This window comes from Gymnoscopelus braueri (assembly GCF_963280865.1).
Source record: "Gymnoscopelus braueri genome assembly, chromosome: 5".
NCBI lineage: Eukaryota > Metazoa > Chordata > Actinopteri > Myctophiformes > Myctophidae > Gymnoscopelus > Gymnoscopelus braueri.
This window is the reverse complement of record NC_137606.1, coordinates 16,016,878-16,044,857: the sequence shown is the minus strand read 5'-3', so window position 1 is coordinate 16,044,857 and position 27,980 is coordinate 16,016,878. Positions and strand designations below refer to the sequence as shown.

General features: G+C 41.8%; 1 protein-coding gene across 1 annotated transcript in view; it reads right to left on the bottom strand.

Annotated features, from left to right (window-relative positions):
* Positions 1-3,717: 3,717 nt before the first annotated feature.
* Positions 3,718-27,980, bottom strand: part of pcp4b (Purkinje cell protein 4b) — a 48,205-nt gene continuing 23,942 nt past the window's right edge. The window contains exons 2-3 of the mRNA XM_080429648.1: positions 17,542-17,593; positions 3,718-3,955 (exon numbers count right to left, since the gene is read on the bottom strand). Coding sequence (XP_080285774.1) covers positions 3,810-3,955; positions 17,542-17,593 — 198 coding nt within the window. The 3' untranslated portion in view covers positions 3,718-3,809. The remainder of the gene's footprint in view (positions 3,956-17,541; positions 17,594-27,980) is intronic.

The following is a 27,980-nucleotide window of genomic DNA, read 5'->3' as shown; positions in this document are numbered from 1 at the left end:
GAAGATCAATCACCAAGGGGTTTAAGGGTCAACGCCTGCACTTCAAACGATACGGTCGGGTGACATCGGCAGCAGCCGCTCACCCCGCCACGCCACGCCACGCCACTCCACCTCGCCTCCCCGTCCAATGTTCACACCCCTGATGACACTGAGGAGCTGAGAGGATCAGCTTGACCTCATCTTAACCCTAGGAGTTCAGCCAGAGTTGAAACAGTAAAATGTCACCTTCGGTAACCCCGTGGTGGATGTACGTCCGACGTGCCCTAGATCGGTGTCACGCGCACATTCTTCAATCCGTAGATACATTCTCCACATTTTCTAACTGGAGCATGTGTCTATTTTTGAGTACTTAGGCCTACATGTTTCAATCCTGAGGCTGAAGTATGTTTGTGCGGCCGCATCTCATGACAATTCCTGTATGTTTCTCAGTCTCCTTTGAGGAATCGTTTGGAGGTCATTTGCCAGTTTTTGTGTGTGTGTGCGAGACAGAGATTGAGTCTGCGGAAATGTTCCATGACACCATATTACAGGGGTCTTCAACGTTTTTCAGGCCAAGGACCCCCTAGCTGAGAGAGAGATGAAGCAGGGACCCCCCCCTCCCTATATTGTATAAAACTGTGTTTCAGATTCAACTACATTTTTTTTACTTGATCTGCTCTTTCTTCCCTCTTCACCAAACCTCTTTGCCAAAAATAGACGATCTACAAGCTCACAACGCCTTGCAGTGCGAGTGAGCTTGTAGATCTGCTATTTTTGGCTCAAGTTCTCCACAGAAAAGGGATGCTAGGGTTCCCTGGTTCCCTGGTGGTTAATGTAAAAAAAGAAAAAAATCATATAACACAAAGATTTGGCGGCCCCCCTTTAGTAACTCTGAGAACCCCCTATAGGGGTCCCGGACCCCCTGTTGAAGACCCCTGCCATATTATATAAAAAGCAATATTGTGGGAGTTGCGTGATTTTGCATTGACGTCATACACAACAATGTCCTCTTCAGGCTATAATAAGGCATATTATGAGGGTGTGCAGACGGTTGCCCCGTGTTGGCATTACGTTCATATGTTCCTCGTGGAGTCTAATGAAGAGGAAGACATTATGTACCGGTGCACTGTAGCATGTTAAAGTGATTTGTGCCGCTCCGTGATCAAGTCATTCATCCAACAGTAGACAGTGACAGCTAACTGGGGGCCAAAGTCTTGTTAAGATTCTTATATCAGCTCATAGCACAACAAATCTCATCCCCCTGGCCTTTCAAGGTCGCTCAAAGGTCATGTTGCCAGTGGAAAGCCCATGTGACTTCCTATTCGTTGATAATTGTAAATATGTCTCTATATTTTTTAGTTATAAGTTATAGAAGACAGTGTGGTAACACTTCCAATGGAGCCCATGTCTATAATGCATTATAAACATACTTAAGAACATAAAAATACTCAATGCTTTATATCAATAATAATAACTTGTTATAAAACCTTTTATAATGACAAAAAGGTCAAGTATAATACATTATTACTGGTCACTGACAAATCCAGAATCATAATGTGTTTTAATTATCATAGTTGTAATACATTATGATGATTTTATAACACATTATAAACACTGTTATAATGCATTATAGTGTGATTATAAGACACGATAAGAGGTCATTGGGTGGTTTAACCCATGAAGACCTGAGGCCGATTCTACAAATGCCTTCTAAATCAGAAGTTCTTTCACTTTCAAGATTTTTCAAAAATGTTCAAAAAAAATAGCAGATGTACAAGCTCGCAGCACGGCACGAAGTGCCACGCTTTGAGCTTGTATATCTGCTATTTTGAATAGCCAACGCAAAACATCTAAAATGACACAGATGCTTTTTAAATTATTTCTCAAAGACATTCTGCACAGCTCCAGGGATGTCATTATTTCTCTTAAACTTTAAGTCTTAACTTAAAGCACCCAATGACCACTTATAAATGTATAATCTCACTATAGCTACAATCCTTGCCAGATCTGTCAGTACATGACCTCATAAGTAATTATAAAATGCTTTATAATGTGTTATGATTATTATAAAGCATTATTTGTGTTAATGAGTGCTTATCTCAATAATCATACAATGTTATAAGCACATTAGAATGCATTATAACTCTGCTGTCAGGCAGCAACTCCAAAATGTTTATTTTTCAGGAAATGAAAAAAAGTGGAGTTAGGTTTTTTTCATCATTGATAAGAACAGCTGAATGGACCTCCAAGCTCACAATGAGGTTGGAGGTCAAAAGGGGGTGGAGCCTGGAGTCAGCAAAACCAGCTAACTCCGGTGGAGTTACCTGGTTTAGCAGAAAGTTTGAGGATCCAATGGAGTTAGCTGGTTTTGTCAGAAGCACTTTTTAATGCTTTTCATTGGTTCAATATTTTTGTACCAACACACAGACGTAAAGGGTGTTCAATGGCCCTGATTTATGGAAAAAAATGCGAAAGCGTCAAAATGGAGTTTTGCCGGACAGCAACGATAAGTATGTTTATAATGCATCATAGACATGGATATAGTTTTAAGTAAATTAACAACTAAACTAGTCCCCCCACGGGGAGAGGTAAATATCAGCAGTGATGTCTTGAAATAAGGTTCAAGCGTGGAGAGGAAGATGGGCATATAAGAATAGCATTTCTAACAGTCAATCAATCAAACTATTTGTTCAAGTAAATGGTGTAACTCTAAAATATCAGCTTTTTGGGGGAGCTGGAAATTAGCTCTAAATAATTCAGCACACCATGATGAAATCTTCACCTCCGCCTCCACCTAAAAGAGAAATATTATGTTGTGGGTGGAATTGCTTGTGCTCGGGTGCAGCGGCCACAGCCAGGAATTGGGGAATTGCTTAACGAGAATCGATCCATCAATTAGTGCAGTTGTGGATGGAGAGGGAAACCGAGCAGAGGAGGAATGATTATAGCGACTCTTACTCCGAACAGAATTCTATTTTTAGCCTTTCATGGGAATATAGGCCCCACGGTGCTCCTGCAGTGTATGTTAATGTCACGTAGACAGTAGCAGCCACGAAGCACATAGAAATCACATCCCAGCTCTTTCTAATATTGCATATTGACATACACACAGGTTCCACACAGACTCTTTATTTATCCAATGTACATTGTTACACAGTCGTAGATCATAGCTTGAGACAGTGCCATGCGGATAAGAAAAATGCCTCTAGGTGAAATATGCTATTGTGAATGGACGGCTCCAGGACTGATAAAAGAACTTTCATTCTGAAATTGCCTTTGTTCTATCTATTACTCTTAAAAGTTCAAAGTGTTTGGATGCTTTTGGGGGGAAACCTAGTCCTTAGCACAGGTTTGGAAGCGGGAGCTTATAGCTAATAGAGGCAAAGATAAATATAAATAATAAATACAAAATTAACATTTGCTAACACAAAAACACCAACTAGACTTTATGATATTTGGGGCAAATATGGCAGGACATAAGAGGAAACAGATCTTCATACCTCTTTCTTTCCTTTCTCATTTATTGGTACAGCAATCAAATAATAGTAATAATAATTAACAATAACAAGAAGAAGAAGACGAAGAAGAGGAGGAAGAGGAAGAAGAAGATAAGGAATAGTAATGATAGGTTACATCATGGAATTCACAGACATGTCATATGATTGACAGGCTACTGGCCTTGCATTCCCCCACCCCACCCCCACCAACCCCACACAGCCCCCCCCCTCCCAACCACAGCCCCTGGAGTTCATACAGGTATGAATGTGTCTACATGCAAATGCCACGCCGTCACCGCTGCGCTGTCGGCGTCGAGTCCCCGTGGGGGGACACTAGGACTTGTCGTCGTGCTTCTTCTTCTGGAACTTCCTGAACTGGGACTGGATGGCGACGGCGGCCTTCTCGGTCTCTGGAGCGCCCATGTCGATGTCAAAGTCCTCCGCCGGAACGTCTGCTGGAACGTCCTTCTTGGATGCATCTGCAAGAGGACAGGAGATGAGCGTTTGGTGAGGGCTGTGACTTCATACGAACGCGTATGAAGATGCTGTATGTGTGCATGTGTCTGTGGGGGTGGGAGTGGATGAATGAATGAATGAATGCCACAGTGTCCACCCCACAAGTACATTTACTCAAGTACTGTACTTACGCATTTTGAGGTACTCTTACTTTATTGGAGTGTTTCCAATTGTCTGTACTTTTACTTCTACTCCACTACATCTCAGAGGCAAATATTGTACTTTTACGCCACTACAATTATTTGAAAACTTTAGTTACTAGTTACTTTGCAGATATAAATTATTACATTATAAAATATACATTAACCACTTTAGCCCTATTTTATACCAAGGCTATTTGAAAATACATTTTTAAACATTTTAGTACTTTTACTTTTGGTACTTTAAGAACATTTTATACCAATACTTTTGAACTTTTGAAGTCGATTCCGGACTTTTACTTGTAACAGAGTACTTTGCAGTATTGATACTTTTACTTAAGTAAAACATTTGAGTACTTTTCCCACCAATGTAGGTGGTGAGCCCCGAACCTACCCCTCTGCTGAAACTGTACGGCACAGAGGGGTATGAGGACCAAATTCTTCCAAAACTGCTTTTATTTCTGCCCAAAGGTGCACCACAAATGCAATAAGTTAAACTATGTCATAGAATGTATTCCCCCCCCCCAAACTTCCTTTGGTCCTGGGTACAGCCCTGGGTAGGCCGCCTGGCAGGTGGAGATATGCACTCCATGGAGCGACCCTTTCTAGTTACACTGTGTAATCTGGCAGATGAAGTGCTCTATATGTCCTCAACCCGAGAAAAGTTGTCGTATAGGTAATATGTTATCCTTTGTGGTTGAATGTGTAGAGCAGGGCTGCTGGTCCCACGATACCCCGGGTTGACATGCTATAAGGACATAAGCATTCCCTGTAGTGCCAGGCACTTTGGATAAAAGCAGGAATAGAGAGATAAAGGGAGACAAAGAGTTGCCATGACTACACTACTACCACTCTTTTGGTGTCAAAATACCTCGACTCACCCATGTGCCCTGCACTACAGGGACTGCTTATAGTGTTACAGAATAGAATATGAACCACTGTACACATTATTGGAGGATATCAGTGTTGCTATGGTGTCAGAATCAGAATACTCTTTATTGTACAGGTTTACAGGTGTAAAGAAGTGAGTGAAATTCTTTTTTGTGCAAGCTGTGCTCCACCGTTTTTCTTGTTTTCAGGCAAAAGAAGAGGGTTACAATTGGGGCAGGGAGAGAAAGGAGAAAAGGAAAGAAAAACAGATACATGTCGAGGATAGTCACAAATCAAAGATCAAATAAGGACATAAGGTGGTGCATAAGGTTAGACACAGAGGTGGTAGCCCTTTGGTAAATCCACATAGCAGCAGGTATGGACATGAGATTACACATTAAGGTGCGAACGAGTGTCGTTGTACATGAGATAAAGTGCAAACAGAGTATCAATGTATTTGTCTCTGGGCTCTCTGAGCAACAACACGCTGTGCTCCAATCATAATACCCACATACTGTAGGATATGGCTGAGGGAGTATTTCCTCACCCCCGAGGAGGACAAAATTACTTTTAGGGATCTTGATCAAGGAGCTGCGGGATTACCCCAATCGTTTCATGTTTAATTCATGACCCAGTTTGTTGCTTTGCTACGCTGGAGCCACATTAAAAAGAAGACCACCAATTCCACAATCCTGAACAGCGCGCGCACACACGCACACGCACACGCGCGCGCACACACACACACACACACACACACACACACACACACACACACACACACACACACACAGAGTATCATCCAATCGGGAAAGTGCACACTAGGCAATGAGCCTTTCCTGAATCCACAGGCTTCATTCTTCAGTGTTGGTTGCAGCCTCAAAACAATGCAAACAGACAAGATAATGCGAAAAAGCCAGAAAAGCTAACCTGGTCCGAAAAAAATAGGGGGCAGGCAAAGATTTCGGGGGCAGTGCGATTGACACAACGTGACATTTCGGATGAAACATTTTGGCTCAGTGGACAAGCTCCTTTACTGCTTCACTCAGCAGATGGCTGCTCAGATGGCACTGGGGGGGGGGGAGTTAGGGGTTAAGCTCAGTGACGCTTCCGACACGTAGACTGGGCGAGCTTAGGGTCGAACCAGTGACCTTCTGACTCCCAGACCGTCTCTACCTTCTCAGCTACTAGAGATGGTAGCTGAGGTAAGGGGGCGGTAGCTTCTCAGCTATACCGCCCCCAATATAATCTACCAATCTACCAAATACCAATGTTTCACACAAACAAGAAAACAAGTCCTGGGAGATTAAAATGTCCTCACATGTCCCTCATCAGCCCCATCTTTCATTACAATAGCACAACAGGCAGTCGTTTTCCAGGACATAAATTGATCTCCTGTAGTTAATCCTCTCTGTAGCGATCCAACCTATCCAATGGGACACGACTGTAATCCCACAACTGTGCACAAAACCACAAGATAACAGCTGGCTTCATCAGGCATTGCCTACTGCAAAGATAGAAGAACAAGAGTGTTTTGTGATTTGGATGGGAAGGTGTTTAAGGGGTTAAACAAGAAACACACACAAAAGGAACGTTGGATTATCAGGACAGGAACTATGAACCGTTAATTTGAACATGCTGTAATGATGTTTGTTCTTGGATGAACAAAGTGAACCCAGTGAGACCCACCCAGTCCCTAACTGCAGAAAGGTGTTGATTACTATATTATTCTGTTAATCAATTATTTATGCCCTATAGGCCTATACGTTGTCGTACTGTATGATGAATAGAGAAAACAGGCTATCTACAAGTGCACAGTAATGTTTGAAATGATTGGAAATGTTTTGAACATTTTTACCTATAATGACAAGGCCAAAACAGTGATGTCAAGTTGAAAGTGGTTAAAATGGCCTTGAATTCATACAAACTTATGCTCAGTACTGAATGGTTTATTTCAATCGGTCTTTGAAGTACAGCTGTTGCTGAAACATTGTTCTCTGTAGTGCAGAACGTGGCCACTGAACCCACTTGATCCTGTATTTTGTTTTGCAGAGTTTCAACCAAAGAATCAAGACAGAGAGAAAACAAGGAGGGAAAAGGGCAGAAAAGCCAACTTGTGAATCAACGGCCCCTCAACTCCATCTGGGTAGACTCTTTCTGCGATATTCAAGGAGGAAACACTCTGCTGTGTCAAGCCTACAGTACAATTGCTCTGAGACTTTCATTAACTGATATTGAATTGTCTAATGCCTGCCATTTTTATCCATGGAGCCCAGACCATTTAAGAGAGATTCACTATTTACATCTCCGTAGTCAGTGGAGATACTCCAGTCCACAGACAATGGAGCAAATAACAACAACGGCAACAAAATGGCAGGTCTTCTTCTCCAACGAAGAGCCACCGGGGAAAGAGATAAGGAATATGACAACAGCTTAAGTCAAAACCACTCAGATGGATCTGTAGACCACCCCAGCAAAACACTTCTCTGTGTTCTGTGTTGAGAGGACTGAGTAGGAAACAAACAAATCCAGGGGAGGTGGTGTTTGCTTTATGATGAACAATAATTGGTGTAATCCACCAAGTTTTCACGTGTTTGTGTTTGGTTAATCAATCTTTTACTCTTATGCCATCCTTTATACCTCCCATGGGAATTAAATATGCTCGGCCTTTACTACACAACAAAATCAACGGACTACAAACCAAACACCCAAACGTTGTATAGATGTACCGGTAATACAGTACCTTACAGCTTTCTATAAATCTGATATTAAATTACCCCACATAATTCTTAACATTCCCCATTGTTTTCTTTACTGAAGGTTAGAGTGTGTATCGTGCCAGTATTTTTTTTACTTATATATATATATTATTTAATTATCCTTTTTCTTGTTCATTTATTTCATTATCTCTAGCTGTTGCTAGCACAGTGTTGTGGTACAAGCCACACCAACATTTCGCCACTTGTAGCCCTGTATGAGTGAGTGTCAAATAAAAAGATATATAAATGCACCATTTACCATTTTACTAAAGCATTAGCATGTACAATAATCTTAATTAATGGACACGCAATCGTGAGACTACCTCCAAATAATGCACCTTGCCAATCCCCCCCCCCCCCAAAAAAAACTCTATTTCTTTAATCATAGCAGTTGCCGTTTCAGTTTTAAGTGAGCACCAGGGGAAATCTCAAAATAGTAAGAATCTGAGGCCTATTAAAATTGTGAAGGTTCCATGCCTAGTACAGTAGATCCAAGACGGGTTTAATCAAGTACAACGTGACAGAAGACGATGGCTAGGCCTGACATAGATGGATGACACTCCGCAACAATACCTGGAGGATATTTCTCTCCCTCAAAAGGACGGATTATCGGTCTTATTACTTGAGGCAGCACTTTCAACACCCCTACCCTCAACTAATTGGAATGTGATGTCAGAGTGCCATTTTCTGTCATCTCTACAGTGCTCTCAGCAGGATGAAGGTAGTGCAACCTTGTATATCCTTTACTTTTCAGGAAATGGGAAAAAGTGCCTGCATGTGCTCCAATGTAGTTACTGTATTATTTAGTCACTAGCTGTTGGTAATACTTTTCATTCGTTAAATATTTACAAAACCCACAGAGCATGTCATTATACTGTATGCAAAAATGTTTTCACCCCCCCACTCCCCAAGATAGCAAAAATAGTAGATCTACAAGTTCACAACTTGTGAGCTTGCACTGTAGATCGGCTATTTCCACTACTTTTGTGTGACACTGGCATCCAACAAAGAAAGCATTAATTTATAAAAAAAACATAAAAAGATGAAAAATGGACATACAAGGTTTCTGCCCATCAGCGATGATAGTATATTTATAGGGGGAGCAGGCGCTTGCCACTGGATCGAAGTCTACATGCCATCCTGTCTGAGGTCTGATCCATTCACCCATAGCGTCATGGCCTCATGCACAATCTCATTTCCACTATAGAACATGCACTGAGTGAATGAAAAGGTACAGTAGTGGCGGAATTGGTTTTTCCATGAAGTGCAATCGCCAGGTGAATCCAGGTTAAAGCCTTTGTTGGTTACAGTCAAGCAACTTTAAGAAAGATTTTTTGCAATTCGGAAATAGTTAACCACACACTACCCTAGCATTCCCATTCTGGGCATGCAGCGAAATTAGGTGAACATTCACCGACAAATAGTCATAATAATATGGTACCCACTGCTTTGGGGTATTTCTTGTCACAGTACATTTGCACATTATGTGAAATGTTACCTCTGCATTTGCCCATCCTAACAATTAGGAGCAGTGGGGGACATTAATAGAGCGCTGGGGGAACAGTTAGGGGTTAAAGCTCACTCCCAAAATGACTTTTTTTCAGAATCCAAATACGGATTTTTTTTTTTAGCTGAATTGAAGTTAATAGGTGACCAAGATTATCCAGTCAAATGCTGGTACTTCAAAAACATCGCCGGGCTAAATTGTCTCATCCGTGAATTACGCACACACATGGGCACGTGCTTGTGAACTGAGCTCCCGTTGGCCACTAGTACGGACACGCCCAGGCGTGTTCATCACTCATTCATGTCATGGTTTGCACCGGAAGGGAATTCAAAAGTACATTTTCTTCAGCTTAAAGCAATGTTTTGGAAGTATTGACTTGGTTAAGACACTTGGGATTACACTGAGCATTTTTTCATAGTTTATAAACAGATTTTTTTATATAAAATTAGTTTTGCTATTGGCTGCTATTTACTTCAATTAAATGAGTATTTTCTTAGTGTTTGGATTCTTAAAGGAGAGTTCCAGTCATTTTAGGTGTTTGCTTTGATGTGTCGCTAATCACTCACCAACATACCAGGGGCAGTTGACTTTTTTCATAGAAGCCCCTGTTGTCCATTGTGGAGACCCCTTCCACTGGCATAATGGAATAATGCGGATAAACACTCAAACATGTACTGAATGTCCCTTATGAGCTGCCGTTCATGCAGAACGACGTGAAGCTAGTCCTCGGTGTTGCCAGATTCTGTGAGAGAAACAAGCAACCAGCTCCATGTCGTTCTGCATGAACGGCAGCTCATAAGGGACATTCAGTGCATGTTTGAGTGTCAGTACACTGCATAATGAGGATTAGTGGAAAAAAAACGAACTTTGGAGCTGCTAAAATAGGCGATTCTTGTTTATCCGCATTACTCCATTATGCCAGTGGAAGGGGTCTCCACAATGGACAACAGGGGCTTCTATGAGAAAAGTCAACTGCCCCTGGTATGTTGGTGAGTGATTAGCGACACATCAAAGCAAACACCTAAAATGACTGGAACTCTCCTTTAATTCACCGTAAAGGAATGTAATACAAACAAAATTTCTCTTTGTATTCAAGCCAGGGTCTTGAATAAAAAGGGGTCAGAGAGCAAACCTGAGACCGTTTGATTCCCAGATGGCTTCTCTAACCATTCAGCTATGACTGCCCCGGCATAGGCCAATCGGCAAACATTCTGTGAAATTAGTATAGGTTTAAGTGGTTAAGTGTTGATAAACCTAGATGCACCTAAGATGGCTTAGATAAATTGTACAGTTTGAACAAGGGGTCTTTGTGATGAGTGAGGGCTTACACAATGTTGAGAATGATGTATCTTCAGTACATCAGGATCAGGAGGCTTGGGTCTTACATCAATTATGTATTCAGTACAGTGCTTGACATTATGTACTGTAAGCGAGTGTTGTGTGCATGGACATGTATGATTGTGTTTGCTTTTGAGTGTGTGTGTGTGTGTGTGTGTGTGTGTGTGTGTGTGTGTGTGTGTGTGTGTGTGTGTGTGTGTGTGTGTGTGTGTGTGTGTGTGTGTGTGTGTGTGTGCGTGTGTGTGTGTGTGTGTGTGTGTGTGTGTGTGTGTGTCTGTGTGTGTGTGTCTGTGTGTGACTGTATGTGCGTGTGCGCGTGGGCGTGCGTGTGTGTGTGTGTGTGTGTGTGCGTGTGTGTGACTGTGTGTGTGTGAAGGTCAAGTATAATGAACCCATCTCTCCCAAGCCACCTGAAGGGCACTAAAGCGTGAGAGGGAGCGAGAGGGACCCCTGGAATCAATAGCCAGAAATAGACATCAAGGGTTGGTTCTGCATTGATTGGTGCTTGTTTTCCCAATGTGACTGCATTTATTTGCTTCAGGGAGATAACTACGGGGCCTACGTGTATGCAGTACCATGTCCGTAAAAAGATATACCATAACAATGTGTCAGTTTGTTCATCGACCTATAGGGAGATGGAAATAACATGGTCTCAGCACCTTTACTGTTCCATTCAAATGCTTCTGGTATGTTCTAAATGCAGTGATACAATGCACATTTATCATCCAAACGATTACCAATATGACAGAACAGGATGGATTCATTAAAGCTATAATTGAGTACAGTAAAGCTAATTACAAAGTATGTAGAAAATGGGTCATCCTGCCTCTCTGAGAGCTTGTCACAGGCTAATTATAACGCTATGACTTTGATCTCTAAGGTGAGCTAGTTTCAAATTACTGCCTCTGCCTCTTTGAAGTCAAAGGAACCCACCATGTGGCAATTTCCACCTTGTTCTCTGTAAAATTTGTCTTGCAATTTCATTAAAGTAGATATGTCAAAATAGCTAAAACAGCAGATCTACAAGTTCACAATATATTGCATCTAGCCACGTTGTGAGCTTGTCGATCGGCAAAACAAATTGTGCTTCCCGATTATTCGATTAATCGAAAAAGTAATCGATAGAATAATCTCTAAGATAATGGATAGTTGCAGCCCTATCTACAGCCACGGAATGATTTCACAGCACAGTTACTGCTGCTGCTCCAGTTGAAAACTCAAACACATTAGGCTGTTCTCCACCACTCCAACACACACACACACACACACCCACACACACACACACTCACACACACACACACACCAATGTCAAAGGATTATCAAGATGTTTTCTTTTTTCCTGTCCGTACGTGGATGGTTGGATGATGTAAGACGGCCATGCTAAGCGTGCACTGTCCCCAGCTGTTGTAGTCATAGGGACAGTCTGTGTTGTGGTCAGAGTCATAAGGCGAATGAACATATGTCCCAATTGGCCCAAATGCCACAGCAGCTGCCTTGCAACTCTGCTGACAATGAAAGTCACAGGAAAAAAAACGCGGGCCGAGCTTGTAGATGTGCAATCTTTTAATTTGAATCCTGAAAAGTAACAGTTATGGACATATGAGGTTTCCACCCGACAGAGACAATATTGTCCTGAATATTGGTTTGTTTTATCTTTAGACTTGCGTGATTTGGTTTAATCCATCTCTGTGATACTAATGGTATTCTGTAACAAACTAAAGTATCACAGGGATTGTCTTACGGAATAATTACGGTCTTAAAGGTCTTTTATTTCTTCTCCTTTTTTCTGGGGACTTCTTATTGTCTCGGTACATGTAGCTGCTATTAAATTAAATCTCTTTCTTTCTCTCTCTCATCATGGTACAGTACATTGGTGTCATCTTACTTTATGTCTTCATATTACAGTAATGCTATGGGAGCCTCTACGCTCCGTGTGGCATTTGACTCCGCTGGCTCTGGGACATGAAAGGGCAGTGAAGATTGAACAAGTCATACTGTAGCTCAGATCTGGACTTCACCCTGCAGTCATGTTCTAAATCACTGCCATAGTTAAAATGCTCCTCCTGCATGGTAGGAGTGAAGAAACTCCAAGTTAACATACACACAAGTGGTCTAAGAACAAGTTAAGTGGGCCCCCAAACAGGGGTCATCACCATGCCAGCTTGTGATGGACATTTTCATTGATATTTTATTAAATGTTTTATTTTATAATTTTTACCAGAAATACATACAGTAATGAGCTCCTAATGTGCCATAGTGTATATGCCAATGTGCTACACAGTTTACAATGATAGTATTTCTGCATTAACCGCTGAGCCACAAAGAAATACACGTATGTTTTTTTAAAGCCAATACAAGCTCACAACACATTACATCGTGACATGTTGAGAGCTTGTAGATCTGGTATTTTCGAAACATTTCAGATATTGTTCTAATCATTTATTTATTTACTTAGCCTATAATGACATGCCCAAAATGGGGATGCCAGGGTTAAAGAGGTTGCCTATTCTGAAGAAACCCTTAAGACTGCCAGGTGGCTAAGACAGGCATTAAATGTGGCATGGGGAACGTCTATTCCGTATTTGGGATTTCAATAATTGGGTCTTATCAGTACAGTTAGTGCTTCCATCTCAAGGGCCTTATAGGTGCACCGGTGAGCGGGTGCGTGTCATACGGTTATTATTAGAGATTGCTGGCTTTTCAGAGGACAGTGTTACTTAAGGTCAGGAGGCGATCAAGTTCTACCAGTTCTACCTTACCAAACCAAAAAATTGTTTTGGTTTGCTAAGGTAGCTTCGCTAGTTGTGGTTTCAGTTACGGTGGCATCTTGATGAGACATCTTCTGTCATGATGAGAAAGTCTTAGACCTTGCATAGTTGTGATGTAAGGCATGACGATGGAACAATAGAAAAAGAAAAGCCATGTACCTGTACGTACATGATGAGTGATTAGATAAGGATAAAGGGCATGACAGGATTTAAAGGAATGCAGTGTCACAGCTAGTTTCATGCAAGGGCTCCTAACTTTGATCAGAGGTGAGCAAACATCTAAAGGTGATTCTCCACCAAACAGACTACTTCAGACTACTTCAGACTGCAACAGTATCTATATCCAGTTGTGATTGTGTGTATTTGTCTCTTCTTAAGTAGACGAGAGGGAACCTTTAACGGCCATGGTTAATCAGTCTGTAAGAATAGTTATAGTCGAATAGTTACAATGTCACAGTCTAGAAGCAGTCCACTTCTGTGTTTTGGTACGGTCGGACTTGACACCTGATGCGTACTGTACCCGAGTACACATGACTCACTTGCATGCACTCCTCCTGACAACCTTTTTCAAGAGGATCCGTGTGTACCGGTGCGGTACACAGCGTTCACACTAATCAAACCATATGGACTTTGGACTCCCTGGACTCCTGAGTCCTTGGTGTGAAAGCACCTGTGTCTGTGAAAGGTCATCTCTATAGACAGCACTGCTGTGTGGCATGTTTTGCAGAGTGGAGAAGACTCCTTAATGGTACCACTCCCTCACCTCTCTCTCTCTCTCTCTCTCTCTCTCTCTCTCTCTCTCTCTCTCTCTCTCTCTCTCTCTCTCTCTCTCTCTCTCTCTCTCTCTCTCTCTCTCTCTCTCTCTCTCTCTCTCTGTCTCTCTCTCTCTATCTTTACAGTAGCTCTCTCCATCTGTTTTTCTTTCTTTCAACCTCCCTCCACCCGTAGCCTATGCATGCTCTCTCTCAGTCCCTCTCTCTATCTCACTCTTTCGCTCTTGCTCTCTCTGTCCCTCTCCCCCTCCCTCTCCCTCTCTCTCTCCTCTCACTGCATTGAGCAAAGATATCGTGCCATGCAAAGAAAGCAGTTTTTCCAAGCATCAAATTAATTGTCAAGGTCAAACAACAAAGCCTTTCCTGTCCTTTATAACAGCACCAGTGTGTGTGTGTGTGTGTGTGTGTGTGTGTGTGTGTGTGTGTGTGTGTGTGTGTGTGTGTGTGTGTGTGTGTGTGTGTGTGTGTGTGTGTGTGTGTGTGTGTGTGTGTGTGTGTGTCTAATGCACACATGTGCGCTCCGACTGGTGTGTTTTCATTCCATTCCTGTTTTAATTAAGTGAATAAACAGATGGGCAGACCAGACCTGAGTCCTAGAGGCAGTGAAAAATGTGGCAACACACTTCTTCCTTCTTTCCCAACAGCCAGGCGTGACTTGGGATCCAGTAATTACTGCTGCTGGGAAATGCTGCTGAATCGTAATGCCTGCATTTGATGTACCCGCTTTTGAAGAAGTTTAAATAGAATCACTGAGCTGCAACTGAATTTAAAGCAACTCGCCCCCCAGTTAATACAAAAACACTTTCATTTTCTTAATACATTGTGGTGTGGCCAAAGGCCAAGCTGTATATAACAGGGTTTGGAGGATGAGGCTGTCCATATTTTCCTGTTTAATGTGGCTTCATCTCTGCACACTGCATTGTGATTTGTGCTGCTTCCTTTACAAACTGTATACAGTAACTTACAGTACCATCGACAGCTTAAGATTGGACTGGGAGGCCACACCATTATTAGATATAGCCGTCTTGTTTTTGTCCCACAAGCAGCTGCATATTTACATAATTAGTTTGTCCCGCCTGCTCATGTAACCATACATCAGATGCCTGCACTTTAGGTAACAACATACTGCGGTTTCTACTGTGCTCGTCACTTCAAGAAATGTGTTTTTCCACGGTCCAGCTTACCTCCTTTAATAAAGGGATCATGCATACATTTATGTGAATGGAGAACATCCCACGATTATCTTGTCAAACCAGGACAGTTTGATCCCTATGATGCCATCCCCAATAATAACAGCACCACTACACAGCAGCTGTCACTCTGGTTTTGGACAATTTTTATTTTTTATTAATTAAACAGCAGGAAACTGCAGGTATTACGGTATATTGAATATGTTAATATTCATAGATTTAAGAAAAGCATTTGATACACTTGACCATTGGGGATGATTGCAACTGGTTTCAATTACCTATGTGACAGATATCAATCACTGTGTTAGGATTGGAAAGGGGAGCCCTTCGAAATATTTGTAAAATTGTATTTAAAAATGGTTTGGCAAAGAGACCTGTTCAACGAGTTCAACGAGAAGTTAGATAATTCTCTTGTCAGCAAAAGTGAAAACACAGTGACCACTAACTGTGAGATCTACAGTTTTATCCACATTTCCCAGTCTGCTGGCACCTGGCTCGAAGATGCTTAATTTACGAAGATATGCAATCGCACGCTCCGCCACTAGGCAGGAAATGGTATACATAAATAGCCTCCTAAGTGCCTCTCCCCTCCACCTCCATCTCTCCCTGGCTGTGAACGTCATGTGGATGAAAGCATTGGTTGTGCGTCGCATGTTGTTACCAGATCTCGCGAGAGTGCACACTTGGATAAAGTAAGGTTGATAACAAATGGTATTTTCCAGTTTCTCTGGAAAATACCATTTTAGTGTCCGAATGTTTGGAATATGTGTGGCTTGTGAAGAATGGCTCCAATATTTAGTTGAGTGACCATGGGGCTACAGACCTGGAGCACAGGCAGATATGTAGAGCCCAGGCAGTTTCATCACACAGACCAGAATGACCATATCAAGTTCCAAAGGGACAGGGCTAAGCGTAAACATCTAATAAAGAAAACACGATAACCAACGATAACCAACAAGCATCAGTTCTCGAACAATCCCTATTTAACATATATAGTACAAAAATAGTTACTTCCGGGCGCCTGACACAGTGCAAGCCTCATCCTTCTCTCCCTGACCTTGTCCCTGATCTGAGGGAAGCCCCCGTATGGGTCCACCTTTCTGATGTGGTCCTCCCATGTGACATCAAGTGCCATTTGTAGCTTTCTTGTGTAGACACCATCCAGTCTGCCCATTGTAAATGTGAAATAAATCAATATTGAGCGACTGCGTGGCCAATTTCTCGCCTAAAATGTTATCCGAAAATATTTTCGGATGTGGCAGCAGGGTCGTAAAACTGCCTGGTCTTGAAAGTGCCATATATCTGCCTGTGCTCCAGGTCTGCATCCTTCCATTATTTCCCATGGGGTGGCTTTGTTGATCAGGCCATGCTGATGAACCATCGCGTTGGATGACAGTTTTCAGGAAGACAAGGGCAGTAAGCACACGGGCAGGAAGCATTGGAGAGCTTGGTTAAGGTACATGGGCCAGGGTATAACTTCTGCTACACACTTACACCCCTTCATCTTCCGTGCCCTTCAATCATTCTCTCGTTCTTTCCCCTCTCTCTCGTCCCATTAAGCTACATTACTGCATCGCCTTGGACAGCTGTTGGGTTTTATTTTCTGCAGAATGGTACAAAACTTTTGCCCGTTTCAAAATGCTTAGCTAGCTCTGGCTTAATTCCGGGGCTACAATGCAGAACGGTGCCGTGTCATTGGGTACTTGATCGCATAGGGCGCACATTTTTTGGTGATTGAAAAAGCCACTTATGGCTTGGCTGGCAGTGGCGGCGGCGCTGCTATCTATTGGATCTATCCGAGATACTTAACTAAAGACTTTGTATTTTCCATAATAGAATTCATTTATTTCTGGACTTTTCTGTGCAAAGATGTTGCAGTTTATGAGATGTGAGGCTTATAAGTGTGCAAAGTCAGGAAAATCTACAGGAAATCTAAGCAGTTTGAAAGCAGACTCTAAGATGTCCAACATACATTATAATCTTTTATAATGTTACGTTACAACTTAATGTTTTTTTTTTTTTTACATGTTTGTTTATAATTTATAATTTGTCACATGGCTATATCGCTCAACAAAAATTACGAGTTCAACAGAACAAAGTATCTGCTGCGTTGACCCTTTTGTCAGGGGCAAATAATTTATCTCAAGCCATGCAACAAAGTATAAATTAAGCCACACAAATCTACAGATTTCCTTCTTTTTTTTTACCTTGTGCTCCAGATGTTTGGTTGTTGCCAGCTGCTGCTCTAGGACCCTGTCTCTGCAAAACACAAAACCATAGAAAGGAAGAATTAGGCCCAGGGGAACTGTAAAACCTTTTATTCCTTTAAAGACTCGTATCGTTCGAAAATCTCCGACAAGATGACATTACCCATGATCCTTTGCATGTCAAGACACAGACGGCAAGAACCTGGTGTCACTAGAGCCATTCTTACTAATTAACCACTTAAACCCTATACTTTGAGTCCCTCGAGGCTCTCTATACAACCGACTTTTCCGTTTTCGCTCTACATGAAATGTCTTCGCCGAAAATATCAGATCTACAAGCTCACAACGTGTCGCGTTGCGACGCGTTGTGTGCTTGTAGATCTGGTATTTTCCCCACAATACGGGTGCTGGGGTTTAAGTGGTTAAGTTGTGTCGTCACAAGTGCAGTGACCTCCGCTGACACCAGTGTGATCGTGAGTGACATCCTGCCACAGGTGGTGCCATTAACTGTTGTTTGGCACTGATATGTTCGCTGCGTACATGTTGTAAGAGAGGCGATACGGTGGCATGACGTTAAAAGACAAACTACGCCTCTGAAAGTATGTACAGCATGGGCCAAACACGCACACATCTCACATCTCAAAAGAGAATCAATGCAAAAACCTCTCCACTAGTCCGGTCAGATTTTTACCGTGGTGGAAAAAGTACTCACATTTCTTACTTAAGTAAAAGTATCAATACTGCAATGTAGAAATACTTTGTTGCAAGGAATTAAAAATTTACTAAGTAAAAGTACAAAAGTTTTGGTATAAAAATATACTTAGTACAAAAAAAAGTACAAAAGTAAAAGTAGTCATTATGCAAAATGTCCAATTTCACAAGTTTTCAAATGTATAAAATGTTGAAAATAGCCGATCTACAAGCTCACAATGCGTTGCATCGCGAGATTCGCGACGCATTGTGATCTTGTAGATCGGCTATTTTCAAATGGCCGAAATGTATATAGGGCTGAAGTGGTTCATTTGTAATTTGTGAGTGGTTGTTTTGTAAAAATAATCAAAATCTACAAAGTAACTATAGTAACTAAAGTTTTCAATTACATCTGAGATGTAGTGGAGTAGAAGTAAAAGTACTGAAAATTAGAAATACTCATAAATATCAGAAAAAGCCACGACAAGGTACTTAAAGACAACTACTCAAGTCTCTTGGAGAAAGTCAAATTGGACACTCAGAGGTGGATTGATTTGCCATTATCTAGGTAGGGTGCATACTGTCAAGATGAACATTCTGCCCAAGTTTATTTATCTATTCCAGTGTATCCCAATATCTGTTCCTAAGAGGTTCTTTAGTGAGCTCAACAAAACCGTCTCTGCCTTTTTATGGCGGAATAAAATTCCACGAGTAAAATTGAGTAGTCTACAGGCCCCCTATGATAGGGGAGGTCTTAATCTTCCTAATTTCAGGTGTTATTTCTTGGCCTCTCAGTTTCGACCTTTATGGATATGGTTACATGCAGAGAATAGTGAGGTCAGATGGCTGTCTTTAGAACAGAAGGAATTGGGCTCCACTCCTCTGAGGACTGTTCCTTTTTTGGGCTCGAGGAAGAACCTCTCTGTAATAACAAAGAATCCTATTGTGTTGTGCTCGTTTGAGGCATGGCAAGAATCACACAAGCTATTAGGATTAGACATTTCTTATATGAGAATGACTCCGTTATGGGACAACCCTAACATCCCTCGCCCTATTGCTGATGGTATTTTAAGGAGTTGGTTCGACAAAGGGATCAGGACTGTCGGGGACTTGTATAGTAATAACATATTTTCAAACTTTCAGCTATTATCTTCTAAGTATAACTTGCCAAATCATAATCTTTTCCAATATCTCATAAATCAGACACTGGGTCAGAGAAAACTGTATAGATTTCCCGTCTATTCCTAATAAATCACCCCTGGAGGATCATATGTTCAGCACGTTGATCTCCTCCACCAAGGGGTTAATCTCTTCCATATACAATATATTAAATGGGAATCTTTTGGTCTATAATAAATTATCCCTTAAACGCAAATGGGAAGCTGATTTGGAATGTGCGTATGATGATGTTGATTGGCGAAACGTCTTAGAAAGAGCTCAGACAGTCCTGGTCTCCACGAAGCATAGACAAATGCAATTCAATATTTTTCACAGGACTTATTTTACTCCACTAAGGTTACATAAAATTGATGGAAATATTTCTGCCATGTGTCAGAGGTGCAAGATAAATGAGGGTGATTTGACTCATATGCTTTGGAACTGTCCATATTTGGTTGACTTTTGGAAGTTCATTATAACCACTGTCTCGGATGTCATAGAATCTGAGATACCGTTTGACCCCAGGATTTGGATATTGGGTGATGTCAGTTTAATTCATGTGAACTTTCACAAGAAGTATTTTGTTTCACTTGCCAGCACGGCTGGAAAAAAAATTATCCTTGTCAATTGGAAATCTGAAAATTCTCCATCACAAAAACATTGGTTGAATGAACTTTCCTCTTATTGTACTCCTGAGAAGATCCTGTACAATGTAAGGAGAAAACCCGAGACCTATAAGAAAATTTGGGGCTCTTTTCTCGATATTTTGCCTTCATTAACTCCTCTTGGTTGAGGTTGTAAGTTGCTATTCCTGCAAAGGTTGTTGTAGTCAATGATGTTTATTGTGCCATTCTGGGGTGGGGGGTGGGTTTGGGGGGAGGGTTGTTTTCTGTCTTTTTGTTTTCTATTGTCTTTTTTCTTGTCTTGCTGTATAAAATGCAAAATGGATGGATGTACATTGTACTCTGTCAATAAACAAATCTAAAAAGAAAAAAAAAAGGAAATACGTAAAGTAAAAATACCAAAAAGAATTACTTAAGTACAGTACTTGAGTAAATGTACTTTGTTACTTTCCACCACTGGATTTTTATGCTGTCACCCACAAGAAGCAATAAAAAGTAGCAAAGCAGTCTGACAAAAGGGAATATGGACACAGATTGGCCCTCATTTATCAACGCGGTGCAGACCAAATAATGGGCTTACGGCGAGATCACCGCAACTTTCGGCATTCATCAATATATCCTGACGTTGCCTTCAGCGTACCTCCCGTTCAGTTCTCACGTCTGGTCGAGAGCAGTTGTTGACGTTGGCTGCACCCGTTTGTTCCATTCTAGACCTGCGGAGCAGCATTGTCTGACTGTCTGACAGGCATCTGGACACATGTATCCACTCCATGTAAACATCCAACTCATGTAAACAAACTGCTTTAACAGTCATTCAGATAAGATTGCAGATCTGGCTGCATTGAAAATAGCAGATCTACAAGCTCACAAGCATTGCATCGCGACGCATTGTGAGCTTGTAGAACTGCTATTTTCAAGCGCTTTTGCGAGAGCATTTTCGGGAGTCGGGACTCCCGACCATCTTTTCATGGACAGTGAGGTCTACAAACTTACAGTAGTTTGTCCTATGGTATGGAGTTATGCAGGCTGGGTTAAGGATATAAACCCGACGCTCCAATCTCTTATTAACGTGGCGGCACAGGATCACTGCAGCCCGCCCGGGTCTCATGGGTAATAGCCTACATGACTGTGTTGTTTTAGTGTAACTCGAATGGGTTAAATAAATGTATATACAAACGTATCCCATTCATGGCGATGTGATATCATAATATGTCATTCATGTAGGCTACAAGCCTACGTGACAAAGATTGTACTGTTACGGATTACATGAAAGACACAGTTGGGCGTGTGTGTGTGTGTGTGTGTGTGTGTGTGTGAGAAAGTGTGCGTGTGCGTGTGTGGCTAGGCGGGCGGGTGGAACTCTTTCTTATTGACTTTCCATGCGTTGTTTGGTCGTATTCTGGTTCTTCATGGCGTAAAATCGGGGCGCTTCGAGAATATTTAAGGGCTCGGTTTCAGCCGTGACATTTATCAAGGCTCCGACCAAATGTACGCTAGGATTGGCTGTATAGGATCGCTTCATAAATGTGACGTTGGTGTACGGCCGAATTTATGGAAAAATATAAGCTGTTTTTTACGCTCCATTGATAAATGAGGGCCAGTAACTCTGTTATGCATACAATGGACTTAAAAATGCCTTACACAACCACACTTATCTGATGTAACATATCCCATTATCCAAATACTGGGGGTAGCAACTATTATAGAATTATTCCATCTTCCAGCAGCTGTTTATTCACCCTGCCATTTTACCACTCAGAAATTCGAGCGCTCAACCAGCATTTTCTCATTAAATTGCAAACAGGCACTCTTCTCTTGGGAAATAATATCAAAACCCTGGTGTTAAATGTATTTCCCCCCATTTCCTCTGATCTAGCATAAGAGCCCATGTTTGCTAGCACGAACTGATCCGTATAGAAAGTGCAAGCGATCCCAGAGACTGTGGGAGTTATATAAGATAAATGCATAATAAAACATTGACCCAAATGACTGCTGTCTTTGAAAAATAAATTGTCTATGAAACGCCAAATGTACATTACATTCTAACATACATTACATTCTAAAACTGGCCTCTTGGAATTCATTATTATTATTAAAGAAAAGATAATTATCTCTGCCCGGCCGAAAGGCTGAGAGGCGGAGATTGTCTTTTTGCCCCTGTCCGTATGTACTGTATGTGTGTGTGTGCATGCGTGAGTGCGTGCATGTGTGTATACAGCTAAGAGTATGACATGAGAGAAAAATGGCTTGCATACGAATACGGTCAATTACTCAACTAATGCGTTTTAAAGTGCGTGGATAAGAAACCCTCCCAAACGAATACCCAGACCCGTGGTTATCATGCTGTGCCTGCTTGCATTAGTCTAAAGGTAGCTGACAGCATTTATAGAGTGGAACGTGGCAGGCGGCGCAGGTAAAAGCACAGATACTGCATTAGAGAGAAAACTACAGGAGTGACACTCTATATCACAATGGAGCAGATTAGGCAAGGCTATACGTAGAATCATATTGTACTCATCCTTTTAATATGCAATAGGCAGCGAAGCGAGTGAGAGCAGAGAATATCACCGGGAAATGATAAAGGAAAACCAGGGAAGGCATACAGGAGATAGATAGGAAGGAAGGAATGGGTGCAGGGAAGGGTTTGAGAGGGGAGGGCTGTGGTACTGAAGTTCTTAAGCCATTCAATCCGGGAACGCATCTCTCTCATTTTAGATTTCTTTGGCTATTCAAAAATAGCAGATCTACAAGCTCGTAGCGCTAGTACACGAGCTTGTAGATCTGCTATTTTAGAAAAATCGTGATTTTTTTTTGGGGGGGAAATCTTTGAATAGATATTATTTTAAAGCGAACATTTGTTAAATATGTTGTTCCAGGGACCCCCAGAAGCAAAGATTTGAGTTACATATGTTTGCATTAAATATATATATATTCAAAGATTTGCAAAAAAAATCAGATCTACAAGCTCATAGCGCGGCACTCGGTATGCCCCGGGCTATGAGCTTGCATATCTGCTATTTCTGAATAGCCAAAGAAATCTAAAGTGACACAGATGCGTTCCCGGATTGAATGGGTTAAGCCTTGGCTTTTATTAGTCGTCCCGTGGCGTTTAGGTGCCATGGGAAGACAATGTTCTGGGGAGATTACCTCTGTAAAAGGTAGAAAGGGGAAGCTACATTTATTATTAATATGTGTATTATTGCTTTCTTGCTGACAAAGTGTGAATGATTGGCCCCAACAACATATACACGACAAAACAATTTCAAAGTCACAGCACGCGGACTGTACACCTGACACAAAATAGGCCATAAAATGCTTACTATCGGTTATCTGAGCGAGCAAATTTCAAATGTTCTGCACAACATAGCCCTGCAAAGAGAAATAAATTGTCAAATTACAAGGATGTTTTGACACAACAACACACACAGAGCTAGCCTATCTATTACCTTTATGAAAACGATAGCATCAACTGACCCTCACGCCAATATATCTGCCCAACGCTAATTCCACATTAGCTATCCTTCCTATAATTGATGTCCCTGGGCCTGGGGTATCAGACTGCCTTGGTGGCCCATTTATCTTCCCGATCGCAACAAAAGAGTTGTCGGCATTCAACTCCAAACGACTCTGTCACTGCCACAGAGCTTACGAAAACATTACATTTTAAAAGTTTCCATCAGAGAGAAAATGCTCCAATTGGAAATGTTCAAACCAACTGTCCCAAAAAATCTACGACAATAATAACATACATTTGCTCTTGATCTTAGAGAAGATGCTCTTTACAAAGTTTTATTAGGAGAATAGGGTCCCATGGGTCCATTTGGAGGCTGGAAGTGAAGTTTTGTGTTTGAATGTTTTAAGAAACCAGTAGTTATTCCAACCAGTTCCAATCTCCTGGAAGAGCGGACACTATCCCTTAGCCCGAGGACACAGTCGCGTTTTGGCTGCAGTGTCCCTTATGACTGAACAGATTTCAATTCATACAACATACATCACTTGTTCTGACAAAAATAAACTTCAGCAAAGGATCGACTTACTCCAAGCTCCTTGGAGAGTCTCATCGTCTCTGCAGTTTTTCTATGGTTTCGGACCAGTCCAATAAAAACGGCATCAACACGCCTGCCAGCTCGCTGTAAATTCTCTGAACATTGACCTGGTCTATTCACACATGGAGTCATTCAGACATTACACAGTCTTTGTGCTAGCTGGCAGAGTCAAATCCAATCCAAATGATTCGGACATTTGCGTTCTCACTTACAACCCCTCCGGGTAATGTCTACATTGCAGTGCATGTGTGAAAGGGGGTGCTCCTTCCATTCCGACATCTCACCACTCCGACTAGTGGCTTCCGCGTGCGGTTATGGTTAGGGTTAGGGTTAGGTATAGGGTTCGTCAACGTCGGAAAGGCGACATGTCGGAAAGGAGAAATGCACCCGTGTGAAAGCAGCTCTAATGACCGTCTAGTGGCCGTCTTAAGAAGAGGAGAGCCAGGAGAGGAGAGGATGATACGAGAATGGAATAAAGGGGTTGGGATCAATACATCCTTTTGCAGTTAAGACTTACTCAGGCCAACATTGGCACTGAGAAGAAGGATGACCTGAGTCAACTCTCTGATCGTCTGCTCTTGTCTTAGAGAGCAAGATATAAAAGAGAGGAGAGAAGGGGCAGAGTGAGAGAGAGAGAGGGGAAAGGCAGAGAAAGAATCAGGGAGAGGGTGAGAGAAAGACAGGGAGATAAAAGAGAAATAGACAGGAAGAGCTATAAATTAATGAGCAGAAGAAGAGGGAGACATGGAAAGGGAGAGGGAGGGATGAAGAGAAAAAATAAAACCCAGTGTGAAGTGGGCGGTGTGGTCATCACAGTGGTCATCATAGTGATGGAAGCTCACTCCAAAAAAAATGGATTTTTTGAAGTGCATAATCCTATTTATAGGTTATTAATGTCATCATGTGTCTCGCTAGCCAATCACAGTGCTGAATAGAGTCAGCCAATCACAGTACCGCTAGGGGTGTACTAATGAGCCAATCACAATACAGCTAATGAGGTGTCCCAACCCCACTTATAGGGGCGGCTCCATCGCCCAAAAATAACTAAAGGGAAGAAAAGAGAAAAGGGTGGAGATCAAGAGAGAAAGAGAGACTGCAACTGCAGCATCTATGGTAAAATTGTGAAGAGTGAAGCTTAACTCTGACAGTTAAATTAACCTCTGTCTGCAGTCTTTTCAACATAGGTTGTGTAACATTCCTGAACAAAACCACGCGCGCTGTGTCACGCAAATGTCCATGTTGTCACTTAACAGATGCAGCATGTAAGCGATGTGACACTATGAAGACGCACAAAGCAACATAAACAACAAGAAGAAAACCGGGTTTGGCACATCCTCTCACGCTTTGAACTGGTTTGTGTTTCATTTAGCAACTTACAGGTTTTATTTTTTTCTGGACTCAAATCCCTGTCACTCACGATTACGATTAATAGTCACTCAAATAATTGCGATTAACGATTTAATTGTGTGTTTGGCATCGAACATTGGAACAGATAGCCTTTTAGGCTTTGTAATCAGAAATTGCACAGGGCAGATATGACAAGTAACTGAAATTTGAAATTATTGACATGTTTAATCATTTTTATACATGTAAAAACGCGTTGTGAGCTTGTAGATCAGCTATTTCTGCTTTTTTAAACATTTGAAAATGTGTGAAAATCTTTCAACATGGAAACGATTATGACGATTATGCAAAAATAGTTGCGATTATCTCAAATAATTGCGATTAAACGATTATGTAATAATTGTGACAGGCCTATCCCTTACTGACTGACTGACTCCCAAATGAAAAACACACGCGTGACCGAGTTATCCGTGCCCTGCATGGTTTCTACCCCGTCACATTCAATAATCTGATTGGTCACTGCCCGGCCGCACTGCACAAGTCAAGTGTCACTACCTGTATGCTTTGTTTCAAATTAAAAGCTCTCCAGCGTTTCACAACACCTATCCCCACTAGCATGTATCCAAACCTGGCTTAACGAGGCTTGCCTGTAGTCTTGTTAACTCATATTGAATCTCAGTGAAGCATTTCATGAGGATGTGTCATCGCAGCCCCTAACACATTCTGAGGGAACGTGCTGGGGAGTTTATGCAGGTAATAAAAAAAAAAGGGGAAATATTTAATTTCATATTTCATGCACCTCGTCTCTGAGCTATTCTTTGCTATACGCTTTTCCCCGTGACCTTCTCCAAAGCCATTCCCCGTCTCTTGCCCACAGGTTTTCCCCATTTGGTCATGTCAGAAAGTCTTCCATGCCTGTAATAGTTGAGACGGGGAGAAGGCACCATGATGCTACATGCTTCAGCTTCTCACTTCTCTTCCTGCATTATTAATCTGAATGCCTTCAACAAATATCAAAGGGCGCATGTTACACTTTGATACTGCGGGGGCGCGAGAACAGCACATGACTGGAGTCTGAAAAATATGTGCAAAATGTGGGACAGCTTATTACTCATCGTGTGTAGAATATGTCATATGCGCATGACACTGCCGTGTCTCTTTCCGCTGTATGTTTCATCAGGCTGTCAGAACAACACGGCCTCCCCTCTGAGGACAGTGCTACCTTTCATTGGCCTGTCAAGGAATAAATTGAAAGTCCCACACCTCACAGACAAACAGTTCTACATTGCTTTAGTCATTATAGTCCAAAGACCTGCTGGGTTCTTCTCACACTGGTAATGCTGAAAAAGCTCTGCTGTATTTTTATTGCGTTGTTAACATTTCTATCTATTCAGATCTTCATCAGGACATCTATTCAGATGACTATTCAGATGAAGATCTGAATAGATCGAAACGTTGACAACGCAATAAAAATACAGCAGAGCTTTTTCATCATCACCAGTGTGCAGACTCTGTTCTTTTTTTATGATAGTTTTGCTTGTCTTGCACCTGGGCCACGGATGTGCGTGCACTACCTTCTTCATGCTGTTCTTCTCCTTGCCTCCCTGCAGGTCCAATAACAATACCACAGGTCCAGAGATACGGCAAATGTTTTGCTCCCCTGCCTCGTCACTAATCCCAGTTCAAAGGGAAAGAGCTGAGTCTCCACAACAGGCCCTTGTAAAGGCCGTCACGTCAAATTAACCGGTGCCTGAGCGTGAACCAGAGCCACATCCTGACTACCCAATACCAACCAAGACTAACCTAGTGTATTGCTGATATCAGCCTCTGGTCAGTCAGGGAGAACCACTCGCTGCACAGTCACACCCCAAACTGCATTAGCTTGCTGTCGGGCATAAACCCGTTTTTGCCGTAAATGAATGCTCTACTTGATCATACAGTACTACAGCGTCACACAAAAGCCTCAAAAGTAGCTGATCTGCAAGCTCGAAACACGGCACAAAGCGACACGCTTTGAGCTCGTAGATCTGCTGCTTTTGCTATATTTGAATTTGTAAAAGTAACAGTTTTGGACGTATGAGGTTTGCACCCGACAGAGACGATTTCTGCACACACATAAAACCATGTAACAATGACATGCATTCATGAATGCATTCGAGCAAAACATATTTTATCAGCACTGAAATAAAGCAACGATAACAATTAATTCTTCAAATGAAGCCAATATAAATGCTGTTTGTTTGAGAGCGGAACAACTCCTTTCTAAGGATTGATTTACAAAAAAGGATAACAGACAACTCTTTACCAGGCCGTCATATCAGCCTTCAGGGGTTATATGGCAGCTGACCAATAAGCAATAAGCACACACTTATCACCCTCTCATATTCTTGTCACTCCTCTTACTCAGGGCAAATAAAGACTGTGTTGAGATAATTAACAATAATATTACTACAGAAAGTGAGAAAAAAGATCCTCTCATGTTAGTGTGCTTTCATCACACAAATTGGGACAATGGAAACTCGTTTTATCGGTTTTTTATATCAGTGGTTCTCAACCAGTGGTCCGGGGACCACCAGTG